The following is a 17,858-nucleotide window of genomic DNA, read 5'->3' on the forward strand; positions in this document are numbered from 1 at the left end:
AAACTTGGAAACATCACAGTAATCTTTCGCGAAAATATTTCACTCTATTTAAGTGTGTACCTTTTGAAAAGCAAAAAACAAAGTTACCAGCTTTCTTTTTAAGATAAATGTCACCTTCCTTAAGTCTTTTCATTTAATCCCACAGTCATGCTCTGACTTTTCTTTTTGGACAGTGATTGCTTGTCTTCCAGTTGTTGGATCAACTGACCAGTCACTCCAGGCTGTGAAGCAATCCAGCTATTTGACCATGGGGGGCATCACCATCAAGCCAAATCATGTCCGAAGCCAAAAATCTAATATGTGTGTTTACAGGGTGAGGGTTGGGCAGGGGCAGGGAGTGCTGGCTTTCCCCCTGTACAGCTGTGGGATATAGGTAAATTAATGTTATTTCTGCAATTATAATTTTGTCACAGACAAGACCGGAGAAGACAAGAGATAAACAGGAGGAATGGGTACCGGCCTTAGGGAAGTTGAGCATGTAAACAGGGAGGGAAACAGTGAAATTTTAAAAAATATGTAGGAACCAAATTATATAAGTATTGAGTGTTTTTTGAATTCAGTGTGTTTTGTCCCTGCCTTGTGGACATCACACCAACTTGCAAGTGTGAAATAAATGACACTGATTCAGATCTTGTCTCGGACTGAAATTATTGAAGTGAGTGAGCTTTGTTTCTCACCTAGCCAATGGGAAAATGTCTCTTATAAAACTCCAGCAATTTGACTGGTTGAGATCAGCTAACTGAACACAGACTGGAGCATCAAGCAAATGCCACAGCACTTAGTGCATGGCCTGCTGAGCCACCAGGTGGAGCTCCTTAACCACTGAATAAAAGTAATTCCTTAATGAACAAGGAAGACAGCATGTGTTAAAACAAGCTGCAGGGCATTGTAATCTGCCACAGCTAACTGGTTACTTTTTCCTTTCCATCACCTCATCAAGTTTCTGAGCAGAAAATTGTAGTGGATACCCTAACTTTTCGACATGGTTTCTTCCCACACTCGTGGCCCCTCAACTGTTCCAGAATCTTCCACAGGCCTGTCGGACGCCATTACACATGTGGCCTCCACAGCGCCCGCGGCACCAAAGGCCGCCGCCGACCATGACGTCACTTCCGCCCCCACCGACCTCGGAGCCCCCGCGATCGCCGCCCCTACAACTGCCCCGGTGACCACCACACACAAAACCGCTTCCACAATCGCCGACGGACCCGCGACCCACGCGGCCACCGGGAATGACCACCACTCCTCCGTCGCCGCAACCATTTCCGCCCCTCCGGTTGCCGTCGACGCAGCCACTTCCGCCCCCACTGACATCACTAACCTGCAGGAGCACAAATCCTCAGGTTTCCCCGCCCCCACGCCGTCTTTCGTCACTACGCATAACCCCGCCCATAACCCCGCCCCCACGCCATCTCCCGTCGCTTCACGTAACCCCGCCCCCACGCTTATTTCCGTCACGACGCATGACCCCGCCCCCACGTCGAGCAACGTCACCACGTCTAACTCCGCCCCTACTTCGATCTCTGTCCCCGCCCCTAACCCCGCCCCCAGCTCCAGCTCCAGCTCCTGTCCCACACCAGGTCCTAGCTCCCAGCCTTGCCGGATTTTCACCATCCCTCCAGATCTCCCCCTCTCTGAGGATGAAAGATCAGTCCTCAGCAGGGGCCTCACCTTCGTTCCCCTACGCCCTCGGATTAATGAGTTCAACACGCGGCGAGATATTGAACAATTCTTCCGCCGCCTTCGCCTCCGTGCCTACTTTCACAATCAAGACTCCCGCCCACCCTCTGACGACCCCTTCTCCCGCCTCCAACACACCCCATCCACCTGGACACCCCGTGCAGGCCTCCTACCCGCCCTCGACCTCTTTATAGCCAACTGCCGCCGTGACATCAACCGACTCAACCTGTCCACCCCTCTCACCCACTCCAACCTCTCACCCTCAGAACGTGCAGCCCTCCACTCCCTCCGCTCCAATCCCAACCTCACCATCAAACCCGCAGACAAGGGAGGCGCGGTGGTAGTTTGGCGCACTGACCTGTACACCGCTGAAGCCAAACGCCAGCTCGCGGACGCCTCCTCTTATCGCCCCCTTGACCACGACCCCACCTCCCACCACCAAACCATCATCTCCCAGACCATCCAGGACCTCATCACCTCAGGGGATCTCCCATCCACCGCCTCCAACCTCATAGTCCCACAACCCCGCACCGCCCGTTTCTACCTCCTGCCCAAAATCCACAAACCTGCCTGCCCCGGCTGACCCATTGTCTCAGCCTGCTCCTGCCCCACCGAACTCATCTCCCAATACCTCGACACGGTCCTGTCCCCTTTAGTCCAAGAACTCCCCACCTACGTTCGGGACACCACCCACGCCCTCCACCTCCTCCAGGATTTTCGCTTCCCCGGTCCCCAACGCCTTATTTTCACTATGGACATCCAGTCCCTGTACACCTCCATCCCCCATCACGAAGGACTCAAAGCCCTCCGCTTCTTCCTTTCCCGCCGCACTAACCAGTACCCTTCCACTGACACCCTCCTTCGACTGACTGAACTGGTCCTCACCCTGAATAACTTCTCTTTTCAATCCTCCCACTTCCTCCAAACTAAAGGAGTTGCCATGGGCACCCGCATGGGCCCCAGCTATGCCTGCCTCTTCGTAGGATATGTGGAACAGTCCATCTTCCGCAACTACACTGGCACCACCCCCCACCTTTTCCTCCGCTACATCGATGACTGTATCGGCGCTGCCTCGTGCTCCCACGAGGAGGTTGAACAGTTCATCAACTTTACTAACACCTTCCATCCCGACCTGAAATTCACCTGGACTGTCTCAGACTCCTCCCTCCCCTTCCTAGACCTTTCCATTTCTATCTCGGGCGACCGACTCAACACAGACATCTATTATAAACCGACTGACTCCCACAGCTACCTGGACTACACCTCCTCCCACCCTGCCCCCTGTAAAAACGCCATCCCATATTCCCAATTCCTTCGTCTCCGCCGCATCTGCTCCCAGGAGGACCAATTCCAACACCGCACAACCCAGATGGCCTCCTTCTTCAAGGACCGCAGATTCCCCCCAGACGTGATCGACGATGCCCTCCACCGCATCTCCTCCACTTCCCGCTCCTCCGCCCTTGAGCCCCGCTCCTCCAACCGCCACCAAGACAGAACCCCACTGGTTCTCACCTACCACCCCACCAACCTGCGCATACAACGTATTATCCGCCGCCATTTCCGCCACCTCCAAACGGACCCCACCACCAAGGATATATTTCCCTCCCCTCCCCTATCAGCGTTCCGCAAGGACCACTCCCTTCGTGACTCCCTTGTCAGATCCACACCCCCCACCAACCCAACCTCCACCCCCGGCACCTTCCCCTGCAACCGCAGGAAATGTAAAACTTGCGCCCACACCTCCACACTCACTTCCCTCCAAGGCCCCAAGGGATCCTTCCATATCCGCCACAAGTTCACCTGTACCTCCACACACATCATCTATTGCATCCGCTGCACCCGATGTGGCCTCCTCTATATTGGTGAGACAGGCCGCTTACTTTCGGAACGCTTCAGAGAACACCTCTGGGCCGCCCGAACCAACCAACCCAATCACCCCGTGGCTCAACACTTTAACTCCCCCTCCCACTCCACCGAGGACATGCAGGTCCTTGGACTCCTCCACCGGCAGAACACAACTACACGACGGCTGGAGGAGGAGCGCCTCATCTTCCGCCTGGGAACCCTCCAACCACAAGGTATGAATTCAGATTTCTCCAGCGTCCTCATTTCCCCTCCCCCCACCTTGTCTCAGTCGGTTCCCTCAACTCAGCACCACCCTCCTAACCTGCAATCCTCTTCCTGACCTCTCCGCCCCCACTCCACTCCGGCCTATCACCCTCACCTTGACCTCCTTCCACCTATCCCACCTCCATCGCCCCTCCCCCTAGTCCCTCCTCCCTACCTTTTATCTCAGCCTGCTTGGCTCTCTCTCTCTTATTCCTGATGAAGGGCTTATGCTCGAAACGTCGAATTCTCTATTCCTGAGATGCTGCCTAACCTGCTGTGCTTTGACCAGCAACACATTTGCTGCATTGACATTCCAGCAACGCTGGAAAATTTGATTCACCAAAGCCAATTACTTTCAAAGCTGCAGTGATCTGAAAAAGAATGCGCAAGTAAGAACAAAAGGAGAACAATACAGCACAGGAACAGGCCCTTCAGCCTTCCAAGCCTGCGCCAACACATTTTGCCCTTCCATGCTAAAACTGCCTGCACTTACTGGATCCATTGCCCTCTATTCCTTTCTTATTCACTTATTTGTCCAGGTGCTTCTTGAATGCTCTATTATGTTTGCTTCCACCATCTCCTCTGGCAACACTTTCCAGGCACTCAACACACTCTGAAAAACTTGCCTCGCATATTTCTTTTAAACTCCACTCCTCTCACCACCGCAACACCTTGAACCTGGGTCCCCTAGCAATTGATCCCTCCACCCTGGGGAAAATGCCTCATACTTTCCACTCTATGCCATTCACAGTCTTATAAACTTCTGTGAGGTCACCTCTCAAACTCCTGTGTTCCAGTGAAAACAAACCCAGTCTATCCAACCTTTCTTCATAGTTAAAATCCCAATACCAGTAAACACTCTGGTAAATCTTTTCTATACCCTCTCCAAAGCATCTACATCTTTCTGTTGCGTGGTGACCGGAACTGGATGCAATATTCCAAGTGTGACCTGACTAAAGTTCTATAATTCTGCAGCATAACTTGACTATCCCTATACTCCATGGTCCTTTCAATGAAGGCAAGCATGCCATAAGCCTATTTTACCACCTTATTTATCTGCACTGCCACCTTCAGTGATCTGTCGACCTGCACACTTAGATCCCTCTGCATATCAATACTCCTCAGGGTTCTGCCATTCACTGTATAAGTTCCACCCATACTTGTCCTTCCAAAAGGCATCACCTCACGTTTGTCCGGACTAAACACCATCTGCCATTTTTCTGCCCAGGTCTCCAGCTGATCGATATTCTGCTGTATTCTCTGACAATCCTCCTCACTATCTGCAATTTCACCAATCTTTGTTTGGTCTGTAAACTTACTAATTCGACTAGCTGTGCTTTCCTCCAAATCATTTCCATAGATCACAAACAGCAGAGGTCCCAGCATTAATCCCGATGGAAGATCATTAGTCACAAAACTCCATTCCGAAAAGCATCCTCCCATCGCTACCCTCGGTCCCCTATGACTAAGCCAGTTCTGTATCCAGTTTGCCAGCTCACCATTTGTACCAGTCAGACACGAGGAACCTTGTCAAAGGTTTTACGGAAGTCTTTGTAGACAACATCAACCGCTTTTCCCTCAATCACCTTCATCACCTCCTCAAAAACCTCAATCAATTTAGTGAGGCAAGACCTCCCCTGCACAAAAACCATGCTGTCCATCGCTAAAAAGTCCATTAGTTACTAAATGCTATAGATCTTGTCCCTGGGAATCTTTTTCAATAACTTCCCAAACACCAGTGTGAGATCACAGGCCTGTAATTTCCTGGATTATCCCTGCTACCCTTCTTCAACAATGGGACTATGTTGCTATCTAAAGTAACTGTTCATTTACCTTTTATTTACGTCAATGCTATCCAGCTCCATCCTTTTCACTGTACACTCTCAAATTCTTTTCCGTTCAGACAGCTAAGCCAGACAATTTCAAGAAAATCCATTCATGGAAACTAAATTTCCAGCCCTGCTGAGATGACTAAAAGGACTGGAATTTTCATTCTATCGTAAGGGTAATAGAGAAGTATAACAACACACCCTTGTGTTTGACCAAATTGAACAAGTCTCAAGCTAAAAGGGAGTGGCAACTTCAGTATCTTCTTTGTTCACTCCAGAAAAGGTCTTCTGAAAGCTTCAATTAGAATTCTAAGAATATTCATTTTTGAAGTACATAAAAGTTGAAGTTTTCTAATGTAAAACTATCTGTAGCCACCGGATTTCAAAATCAAACTTCTTTAAAATATAAATACAGTATTTGTGCATTTTTAGGAAGTTTCATTTTGTCTAACTTCAGACAGCCTCAGGAGAGAAGGCAAACACGTTAGAGGCATTCAGGTCTTTCCCTGGTTTCTTCTGCAAAATGGCAAATTAGTAGTCTCGAATTAATGATTTCCATCTCAATGCAACTGAGTTAGGAATTTTAACCAATGGAGATGGTGGCATAGTGGTTATGTTGAGACTGTTTCCCTAGAAACATGGGTTCAATTCCATCATAGTCACTGTGGGAATTACAATTAAATTAATGCACCGATAATTAAAAACCAGTCTAATAGTGATCATGAAATCATTGTTGATTGTCACGAAAGTCCATCTGGCTCACTAACAGAGGAGATTGGACATACAGACATGACTGTAGACCCACAGCAATATGACTGACACAAATGCCATTGAAGTAACTCAACAAGCCTCCAAGTTATATCAAGCAAAGTAAGAAAGGAATGAAACTGGCTGTACTCTGGAAGCAAAAATATCATTCACAGCCCTGTCAACCTTGCAAAATCCTCCTTATTGAGATGTGGGGATGTCAAGACTGGAAGAGGTGCCTCCCAGACTAGTCAAACAACAGCCCAACATAGTAACACTCACAAAATCATACCTTACAATGTCCCAGCTCCCACCACAACTATCCCTAGTGTGGGGAGGGAATTGCCATCTTGGTAGTCCTTAACATTGATTCCAGACTCTATGGAATCTCCAGGCATCGGGTCCAACATCAACAAGGAAACCTATTGATTACCGTCAATTACAGGCTACCACTGTGCATTCCATCCCCAATTAAATAGTACTCTTCCATCACTAGAAAAGCACTGAGGGTAGCAAGAACACAAAATGTCCTCTTGGGTGGCAGATTTCAATGTCCATTATCAGAAGTGGCTCAGAAATACTCCTACTAACCGAGCCGGCCAAAACTCAATAGGCTGAGGTGGTTTTCCCTGGAGCATCAGAGGCTGAGGGATAACCTCAGAGGTTTATAAAATCATGAAGGGCATGGGAGACAATAAACAGACAAGATCTTTCCCCTCAATTGGAGGAGTCCAGAACTGGGCAGCATAGGTTTAGGGTGAGAGTGGAAAGATTTCAAAGGGACCTAAGGGGCAATGTTTTCATGCAAAGGGTGGTGCATGCATGGAATGAGCTGCCAGAGGAAGTGGTAGAGGCTGATACAATTACAATATTTAAAAGGCATCTGCACGGGTGTATGAATAGGAAGGGTTTAAAGGGATATGGGCCAAGTGCTGGCAAATGGAACTGGATTAATTAGGATATCTGATCAGCGTGGACAAGTTGGACCGAAGGGTCTGTTCTGTGTTGTACAGCTCTAGGACTCTATGACATGTCTGCTGGGTTTGCCACTGGTGGTGAGGGAACCTACAAAAGGGAAAGTCTCCCCAACCTAATAATCATCAATCAAGCTGTCACAGATTCACCTATGCATGACCATATTGATAGAAGTAACTACTGCATTGTCCTTGTAAAGTCCCAACTCAAATTGAAGATATTCTGCATCATGTTGCCTGGTGCCATCATCAAGTTAAATGTAATACATTTTAAACAGATCAGCAATTCAAAACTGGACAACTATGAGGTTCTATGGGTCATCAGCTACAACAGAATTTTTTTTAATGGAACGTGGACATCACTGGTTATGCCAGTATATATTACACTTCCCTAATAGTCTAGCTAAGAAACAGCCATAGTGTTGTGGGTCTGGAGTCACATGTGGGCCAGGTAAGGATGTCTTATTTCCTTTCCTGAAGGACGTTGGTGAACTAAGTGGGTTTTTCTGACAATTGCCAACTGTTTAATGGTCATCAATAGACTGTTAATCCCAGATTTTGGTTAAATTTAAATCCTGCTATCTGTCAAACAAAAAGCTTGGCCCCCAGAACATTATCTGGGTCTCTGCATTCATAGTCCAGTGATAATGCCACTAGGCCAGTTCTTCAAGGTAGTGTCCTAAGCGCAATCATCTTCAGCTGTTTCCATCATAAAGTCAGAAATAGCATTTTCACAGATAATTGTACAATATTTAATAACAATCATGACTCCTCAGGTAATGAAACAGCCCATATTCATATTTAGTCAGACCTGGAGAGCATCCAAGCTTGGGTCGATTTGTGCATCACACAAAATGCAAGTCAATAACCATCTGTAACAAGCAAGGGTCTAATCACCTTCCTTAACATTCTACTGAAACCATCACTGAAACCCCCAATATTAATATCCGGATGGTTATCACTGACAAGAAACTGAATTGGACCAGCCATATAAGTATTTTGGCTACAATACCAGTTCAGAGACTAAATACTATGCTGCAAGTGGTTCAACTCCTGACTTTCCAAAGCCTGTCCACCTTTGACAAGGCATAAGTCAAGAGAAGAATAGTCTCCACCTTCTTAGATGAGTACAGCTCCAACAACACTCAAGAGGCTCAACATCATTCATGACAAACCAGCTCCCCTGATTGGCACGGCATCCATAAACCTTCACTCCCTCCACCATTTACAGTGGCAGCCTGTGTATCATCTCTGTGTACTCACAGAGGTTCCCTGAAAAGCGCCTTTCAAACACAAGCCTCTATCACTTCAAAGGACAAGGGCATCAGATGCATGGGAACATAACCACCTGAAACTTCCCCACCAAGCCATACACAATGCTTGGACTTGGATGGCTTCCATGATGTGGAGCTACAGATCCACTGCTTCACCTTCACTGGGTCACAATTCTGGAACTCCCTCCCTCATAGTATTGTGGTTATATCTACATCAGAAAAACTGCAGAAGTCCAAAAAAGGCAGTTCACTGCCACCTTCTCCAGGGCAATTGGGAAAGGGCAATAAATATTGGCCAGCCAGTGTCACTCACATGGCATGATCAAATAAAACCAAAACTCCAAATTGTCCCTTGTGTCACATTTAGCAACATAGAATAAAGTTGACTTGAAACAGATGCATTTGTAAATAATCTACAATACAATGAATAGATCATAACATACGTTTAGAAGATATTTGTCATACCTGTATACAGAACTATGCCAAAATAACCTTCAAAGAGAAACATGACGGAGCCAGGGCAGTGATTGCTGTCAATCAATGTCACAGTCATTGTCTCTTTCCCAAATTCATCAAGATATAGGAGGTGACTCTCCCCTAACTCCAATGGGTGGATCCAGATTTCATCCACCTAACAAAAAAATAAATAAATAAAACAAACACGTCAAGGCAAATAATGAAATTTCATAAATGAGATCAGCTTAAGGAGGAGAACAGAAAAAAAACGTTCCATACTGGTTCAAGGGAGAGATAGGTCATTGCAGCTGGGATGAAAAGGCCAGGACACAAGTCAGTTAGAGGCAGAAACAACACAAATAGTTTTTATTTTTGGCAGACCTAGTCCAAAGATGTAGTCCACTCAAAACATAAAACAAAGGCAGAAGGGGAGAGACTGAGAAAAGAATAAGGGTGACATGCAGGAGTAATTAACAGTTTAGAACTGGTTGGAGTAATTCAACAACATTGTCATAATGCATGCACTTTGCCAAGAACAAATACTAACTTTAAACAACAAAGACTCAAAGCCAATTTCATAGTGCAGTACTGGACAGTTTCCAAACCAGTTACATTTGAGCTTCAAAACATGTGCAGGTGTTCTATCAAAGTACGCCAGTTTTGACCTATGAGGATCAAGTGACAATGATGTTACTGGCCAGCAAGTCTGAGCAATTACAGAGTTTAGGAAAACTGTAAGTTATAGCAAATGGCAAACCAGAGAGGGAAAAGGTAAAATTTGAAAAGGTTTGGAGGCTGTTACTTTGTGGAAAGGATGCAGGATCAGGTGAGGAACAGAACGTAAGAGGGAAAATTCAAAATAGTCTGAGGGAACTCAATCAATGAGACAGAACTGGACAATCAAGAAGGCCTGTCTGATAAATTCAGGGGATAGTGACATGTTAAAGGAGTCAATGTGGAAATGAAGTCGAAAGGGGAAGAGAATCATTTTTGGTAGGGAAGATGGAACTTGAAATTAATCAGTGTGTTATATGCTGTTAGTGCATTTTGGAACTTTGGAGAAAAAGAAAGAAAAATTAACAGCACTTTTAAAAGGAAAGGAACAGACAAAGGCAGCACATGGTCAGACAGTGCAGGGGAGAGAGAGAGAGAGAGAGGGAGAGAGAGAGAGACGTGCGTCTGGGATTGGAGGAACCTGTTTGGGAGAGGTCACAGCACAGAAACAGATAAGTGCATATTTTTAAGTGTGGCCTTACAGTAAGCCTGCAGTAGTGAGTAGAATGGGATCTTTCTTGATTATATGTTTTATTGGGATATGATTAAATTTAAAAATATAAGCCATAAGTATTAAGTTAACCTGGAGCAGTGTCTTATAGTGGAATAAGATAGTACTATTTTCTAAGTATGTAGACTGAAAGAAGCAAAAACTGCCCTCAGGAGAGTGATGTGCTCTTATTGTCAGAAGTGGGAGTTTAGGGAGAGTTTGTCTTACTAAGGATTATATCTGCAATAAATGCTGTTGGTTGCAAGTTCTACCAGAGACGGTTAGAGGCAATGAGGAATTTACACGAGCAAGGATTATCGGAAGGGAGAAACATTGCAGATACAGTCACATAGATGGGTTAACTCCAGGAAAGGTAAGAGAGGTAGGCAGATAGTGTAGAATTCTTCTATGGCTATCCCCATTTAAAACAAGTATACTGCATTGGAAAATATACGGGGTGATGGATTCCCAGGTGAATGTCGCACGAACAGCCAGGTTTCTGAAATCGAGATTAGCTCTAATGCAATGAGGGATATGTCGGGATCCAAGAGATCATTTGTGTTAGGGGACTCTCTAGTCAGAGGCACAGACAGACACTTCTGTGGCCACCAGTGAAAAATCAGATGGGGTGTTGCCTCCCTGGTGCCAGGATCAAGGATGTCTCAGAGAGGGTCAGAATGTTCTCAAGGGGGAGAAGGACCGGAAGGAGGTCATTGTACACATTGGAACAAATGACACAGGAAGGGAAAAGGATCAGATTCTGAATGGAGAACATAAAGAGTTAGGCAGGAATTTAAAAAGGAGATCCTCAAGAAAAGTTATATCTGGATTACTCCTGGTGCTACAAGCTGGGGAAGAGTGTGAATAGGAGGACAGAGCAGATGATCGCATGGCTAAGGAGCTGGTGTATGGGAGAAGGATTCACATTTTTGGATCATCAGAATCTTTTCCGGTGTTGAACTGACTTGTACAAGAAGGACGGATTGCACCTGAATTGGAAGGGGACTAACATACTGGAAGGAAGATTTGCTAGAGCTGCACGACAGGATTTAAACTAGTGGGGTGGGGGGGGGGGGTGAGGACGCAGTGAGATAGTTAAGAAGGACATCAATCTGAGACCGGTATATTTGCGAAAAGGAGTGAGTCAAACAGTTAAGGCAGGCAGGGACAAAGCAGAGAACAAGGTAGGGATTTTAAAATAAACTGCATTTATTTCAATGCAAGGGACCTCACAGTGAAGGCATATGAACTCAGGGCATGGTTAGGAACATGGGACTGGGATATCATAGCAATTACTGAAACATGGCTTAGAGATGGACAGGACTGGCAGTTTAATGTCCTAGAATACGAACGCTACAGGAATGACAGAAAGGGAAACAAGAGAGGAGGGACAATGCCGTTTTTGATAAGGAATAACATTTCAGCAGTACTGAGGGACAATATTCCAGGAAATACATCCAGGGAAGCTATTTGGATGGAACTAAGAAATAAAAAAGGGATGATCAACTATCATAGACACACTAATAACGAGCAGGATATTGAGAAATAAGTTTGTAAGATCTCAGTTATCTGTAAGAATAATACGATGGCTTTGGTAGGGGATTTTAACTTTCCAAACATAGACTGGGACTGCCTTAGTACTAAGGGTTCAGATGGAGAGGAATTTGTTAAGTTGTACAAAAAATTCTTCTCATTCAATATGTGAATGCAACTACATGAGAAGGCGCAAAAGGAGAGGTCACCCTGTTGGGAGTTTTCTAGAGGCCTCCGAATAGTTCCAGAGATGTAGAGGAAAGGAGAGGAAAGAGATTCTTAATAGGAATGAGAGAGACAGGATAGTTGACATGGGGGACTTCAACTTTCCAAATATTGACTGGGAACAATATAGTACGAATACTATAGATGGGTAAGTTTTTGTCCAGTATGTGCAGGAGGGCTTCCTGACACAGTATGTAGACAGGCCAACAAGGGGTGAAGCCACATTAGATTCGGTACTGGATAATGAGCCCGGCCAGGTGTTAGACTTGGAACTGGGTGAACACTTTGGTGATAGCGATCACAATTCTGTTCTGTTTACTTTAGTGATAGAAAGGGACAGGGGTATACCACTGGGCAAGAGTTACAGCTGGGGGAAAGGCAATTACGATGCAATTAGGCAAGATTTGGGAAGCACAGGTTGGGGAGGAAACTGCAGGGGATGGGCACATTAGAAACGTGGAGCGTTCAAGGAAAAGCTCCTGTGTGTCATAGAGATGTACAGCATGGAAATAGACCCTTCAGTCCAACCCGTTCTTGCCAACCAGATATCCCAACCCAATCGAGTCCCACCTGCCAGCACCCAACCCATATCCCTCCAAACCCTTCCTATTCATATACCCATCCAAATGTCTCTTAAATGTTGCAATTGTACCAGCCTCCACCACATCCTCCGGCAGCTCATTCCATACACATACAACCCTCTGCGTGAAAAAGTTGCCCCTTAGGTCTCTTTTATATCTTTCCCCTCTCACCCTAAACCTATGCCCTCTAGTTCTGGACTCCCTGATCCCAGGGAAAATACTTTGTCTATTTATCCTAACCATGCCCCTCATAATTTTGTAAACCTCTATAAGGTCACCCCTCAGCCTCCGGCCCTCCAGGGAAAACAGCCCCAGCCTGTTCAGCGTCTCCCTGGAGCTCAGATCCTCCAACCCTGGCAACATCCTTGTAAATCTTTTTTCAACCCTTTCAAGTTTCACAATATCTTTCTGATAGGAAGGAGGCCATAATTACATGTAATATGCCAACAGTGGCCTAACCAATGTCCTGTTCAGCCACTACATGACCTCCCAACTCCTGAACTCAATACTCTGACCAATAAAGGAAAGCATACCAAAAGCCTTCTTCACTATCCTATCTACCTGCAACTCCACTGTCAAGGAGCTATGAACCTGTACTCCAAGGTCTCCTTGTTCAGCAACACTCCCTAGGACCTTACCATTAAGTGTATAAGTCCTGCTAAGATTTGCTTTCTCAAAATGCAGCACCTCGCATTTATCTGCATTAAACTCAACCTGCCACTTCTCAGCCCTTTGGCCCATCTGGTCCAGATCCTGTTGTAATCTAACGTAACCCTCTTCGCTGTCCACTACACCTCCAATTTTGGTGTCATCTGCAAACTTACTAACTGTACCTCTTATGCTCGCATCCAAATCATTTATGTAAATAACGAAAAGTAGAGGGCCCAGCACCGATCCTTGTGGCACTCCACTGGTCACAGGCCTCCAGTCTGAAAAACAACCCTCCACCAGCACCCTCTGTCTTCTATCTTTGAGCCAGTTCTGTAACCAAATGGCTAGTTCTCTTTGTATTCCATGAGTTCTAAGCTTGCTAATTAGTCTCCCATGGAGAACCTTGTCGAATGCCTTACTGAAGCCCAAACAGATCACATCTACTGCTCTGCCCTCATCAATCTTCTTTGTTACTTCTTCAAACATTCAATCAAGTTTATGAGACATGAATTCCCATGCACAAAACCATGTTGTCTATCCTGAATCAGTCCTTGTCTTTCCAAATACATGTACATTCTGTCCCTCAGGATTCCCTCAAACAACTTGCCCACCACCGAGGTCAGGCTCACTGGCCTATAGTTCCCTGGCTTGTCCTTACCACCCTTCTTAAACAGTGGCACCACGTTTGCCAACCTCCAGTCTTCCGGCACCTCACCTGTGACTATCGATGATATAGGAGGCCCAACAATCACTTCTCTAGCTTCCCACAAAGTTTACGGGTACACCTGATCAGGTCCTGCGGATTTATCCACATTTAACCGTTTCAAAACATCCAGCACTTCCTCCTCTGTAATCTGGACATTTTGCAAGATGTCACCATCTATTTCCCTATAGTCTATATCTTCCATATCCTTTTCCACAGTAAACACTGATGCAAAATATTCATTTAGTATCTCCCCCATTTTCTCAGGCTCCACACAAAGGCCGCCTTGCTGATCTTTGAGGGGCCCTATTATCTCCCTAGTTACCCTTTTGTCCTTAATAATTTGTAAAAACCCTTTGGATTCTCCTTAATTCGATTTGCCAAAGCTATCTCATGTCCCTGTTTTGCCCTTCTGACTTCCCTCTTAAGTATACTCCTACTTTCTTTTTACTCTTCTAAGGATTCACTTGATCTATCCTGTCTCTACCTAACATATGCTTCTTTCTTTTTCTAACCAAACTTTCAATTTCCTTAGTCAACCAGCATTCCCCGTACCTACCAACCTTCCCTTTCACCCGAACAGGAATATACTTGTTTTGGATTCTTGCTATCTCATTTCTGAAGGCGTCCCATTTTCCAGCCGTCCCTTTCCTGCGAACATCTGCTTCCAATCAGCTTTCAAACGTTCTGGCCTAATACCATCAAAATTGGCCCTTCTCCAACTTAGAACTTCAACTTTTAGGTCTGGTCTATCCTTTTCCATCGCGATTTTAAAACGAATAGAATTATGGTCGCTGACCCCAAAGTCACCCACCCTGCCTTATTCCCAAGAGTAGGTCAAATTTTGCACCTTCTCTAGTAGGTATATCCATAGCTGAAAATGTGTTGTTGGAAAAGCGCAGCAGGTCAGGCAGCATCCAAGGAACAGGAGATTCGACCTTTCGGGCATAAGCCCTTCTTCAGGAATCTCCAGGTATATCCATATACTGAATCAGAACATTGCCTTGTACACACTTAAGAAATTCCTCTCCATCTAAACCTTTAACACTATGGCAGTCCCAGTCGATGTTTAGAAAATTAAAATCCCCGACCATAACTACCCTATTATTCTTACAGATAGCTAAGATCACCTTACAAGTTTGTTTCTCAATTTCCCTCTGACTATTGGGGGGTCGATAATACAATCCCAATAAGGTGATCATCCCTTTCTTATTTCTCAGTTCCACCCAAATAACTTCCCTGGATGTATTTCCAGGAATATCTTCCCTCAGCACAGCTGTAATGCTATCCCTTATGAAAAATGCCATTCTCCCTTCTCTCGTCTCCCTTTCTATCCTTCCTGCAGCATTTGTATCCTGGAACATTAAGCTGCCAATCCTACCCAGCCCTGAGCCATGTTTCCGTAATTGCTATGATATCCCAGTCCCATGTTGCTAACCATGCCATGTTGCTAACCATCTGCCTTCCCTGTTAGGCCCCTTGCATTGAAATAAATGCAGTTTAATTTATTAGTCCTACCTTGTCCCTGCCCTGACTGTTTGACTCACTTCTGTTCTCAGCTGTACCCGTCTCAGATTGATCTCTTTCCTCACTATCTCTCTAGATATCCCCCCCACCCCACCTTACTAGTTTAAATCCTCCCAAGCAGTTCTGGCAAATTTCCCTGCCAGTATATTAGTCCCCTTCCTATTTAGGTGCAATCCATCCTTCTTCTACAGGTCACTTCTACCCCAAAAGAGATTCCAATGATCCAAAAATGTGAATCCTTCTCCCATACACCAGCTCCTCAGCCATGCATCCATCTGCTCTATCCTCCTATTCCTGCCCTCATTAACTCGTAGCACTGGGAGTAATCAGATATTACTACACTTGAGGATCTCTTTTTTAAATTTCTGCCTAACTCTCTGTAATCTCCCTTCAGAATCTTAACGTTTTCCCTTCCAATGTCGTTGGTTTCAAGTGGACAATTGCCGGCCCCTCTCCCCCGTGAGAACATTCTGCACCCTCTCTGAGGCATCCTTGATCCTGGCACCAGGGAAACAACACACCATTCTGCTTTTTCTCTGCTGGCCACAGAAACTTCTGTCAGTACCTCTGACTACAGAATCCCCGAACACAATTGATCTCTTGGAAGCCAACATACCCCTCATTGCATTAGAGCCAGTCTCAATACCATAAACTTGGCTGTTCGTGCTGCGTTCCCCTGAGAATCCATCACATTTTCCAAAGCAGCATACCTGTTTGAAATGGGTATATCCACAAAAGACTCCTGCCCTAGTTGTCGACCTCTCTCACCCTTCCTGGAGTTAACTGTGACTATGTGACTGTATCTGAGACTTTCCCCCCTTCCTATAACTGCCATCCATCACAGAAAATAACACCGTCTTATTCCTCTACAAACACTACCCCAGGTTAAATTAATATCTATGGCTTATATTATAAGTTTAATCAAGAGACTTATCTCCAAAAACATATAATCAAGAAAGAATCCACTGTACTCACTATTGCAGCCTTTCTCTTGGACAGACTTAAAACAACAATTAACTTATATGATGCTGTCCTGTGAACTTCGGCCAACAGTTCCTCCCAGATTAGTTTGTGAATTTCACTGTTTGTCAATTTTACCAGATGCACTCCCATGTCCAGCAATACACGAATTCAAACAGCAAAGGCAGTAACTGTGCAGGTTCTCTCTCTCTCTCGCACTGTCCTCACCATGTGATTCCTTTGTCTGCTCTTCTCCCTTTTAAACTGCTGTTGGTTTGACTTTTTTTTCCCAAAGTTCCAAAACAATGCAACAGCATATAAAACAGTAATTGCTGCTCCTGGAATTCGAGGAAATCACCTCCAACACCTAAAACACCTCAAAAAAACAGGAGCAGCTCTTACAACCAGAAATGTTTCCCATCCTCCATCTTGGATACCTAGATAAGTACGTACCTGTCAGGCAGGGAGGAAGCTGGAGAGCGCGGGAGCTGTGGTTTACGAAGGAAGTGAAATCTCTGGTCAAGAGGAAGAAGAGGGCTCATGTTAGGAGATGTGAAGGCTCAGTTAGGGCGCTTAGGGGTTACAAGGTAGCCAGGAAAGACCTAAAGGGAGAGCTCAGAAGAGCCAGGAGGAGACATGAGAAGTTGTTGGCAGATATAATCCGCAGTAACCCTTAAACTCTCTTTAACCTCCCACATCTGACAAGAAGTACATATCACTGCAGTTTAATTACATATCAGGGTAAACTCTAAGGCCTTCTATAGGTATGTTAGGAGTAAAAGAATGATGAGAGTAAGATTAGGGCCAATCAAGGAGAGTAGTGGGAAGTTGAGTGTGGAGTCAGAGGAGGTAGGGGAAGCACTAAATGAATATTTTTTGACAGTATTCACTCCAGAAAACGACAATATTGTCGAGGAGAATACTGAGATACAGGCTACTAGACTAGGTGGGATTGTGGTTCACAAGGAAGAGGTATTACAAATACTGCAGAGTGTGAAAATATACAAGTCCCCTGAGCCAGATGGGATTTATCCTAGGATCCTCTGGGAAGCCTGCGAGGAGATTGCCGAGCCTTTAGCATTGATCTTTAAATCGTCATTGTCTACAGGAATAGTGCCAGAAGACTGGATGATAGCAAATGTGGTTCCCCTGTCAAGAAGAGGAGTACAGACAACCCAGGTAATTATAGACCAGTGAGCCTTACTTCAGTTGTTGGTAAAGTGTTGGAAAAGGTTATAAGAGATAGGATTTATAATCATCTAGAAAATAATAATTTGATTAGGGATAGTCAGCACGGTTTTGTGAAGGGTAGGTCGTGCCTCACAAACCTTATTGAGTTCGTTGA

The 17,858-nt window shown here is 45.4% G+C and overlaps 2 protein-coding genes across 3 annotated transcripts in view; both read right to left on the reverse strand.

Annotated features, from left to right (window-relative positions):
• The window catches only part of LOC132828437 (5' exonuclease Apollo-like), a 173,720-nt gene extending 165,027 nt beyond the window's left edge, over positions 1 to 8,693 (reverse strand). The window contains exon 1 of the mRNA XM_060845565.1: positions 8,688 to 8,693. The gene's annotated coding sequence lies outside the window, so the exon portion shown is untranslated. The remainder of the gene's footprint in view (positions 1 to 8,687) is intronic.
• The window catches only part of LOC132828436 (5' exonuclease Apollo-like), a 38,266-nt gene that overhangs the window by 8,223 nt on the left and 12,185 nt on the right, over positions 1 to 17,858 (reverse strand). For both annotated transcript variants that reach the window (XM_060845562.1, XM_060845561.1), the window contains exon 3: positions 9,079 to 9,244. In XM_060845562.1, coding sequence (XP_060701545.1) covers positions 9,079 to 9,244 — 166 coding nt within the window. The remainder of the gene's footprint in view (positions 1 to 9,078; positions 9,245 to 17,858) is intronic.

Source organism: Hemiscyllium ocellatum, chromosome 26 (assembly GCF_020745735.1).
Source record: "Hemiscyllium ocellatum isolate sHemOce1 chromosome 26, sHemOce1.pat.X.cur, whole genome shotgun sequence".
NCBI classification, from domain to species: domain Eukaryota; kingdom Metazoa; phylum Chordata; class Chondrichthyes; order Orectolobiformes; family Hemiscylliidae; genus Hemiscyllium; species Hemiscyllium ocellatum.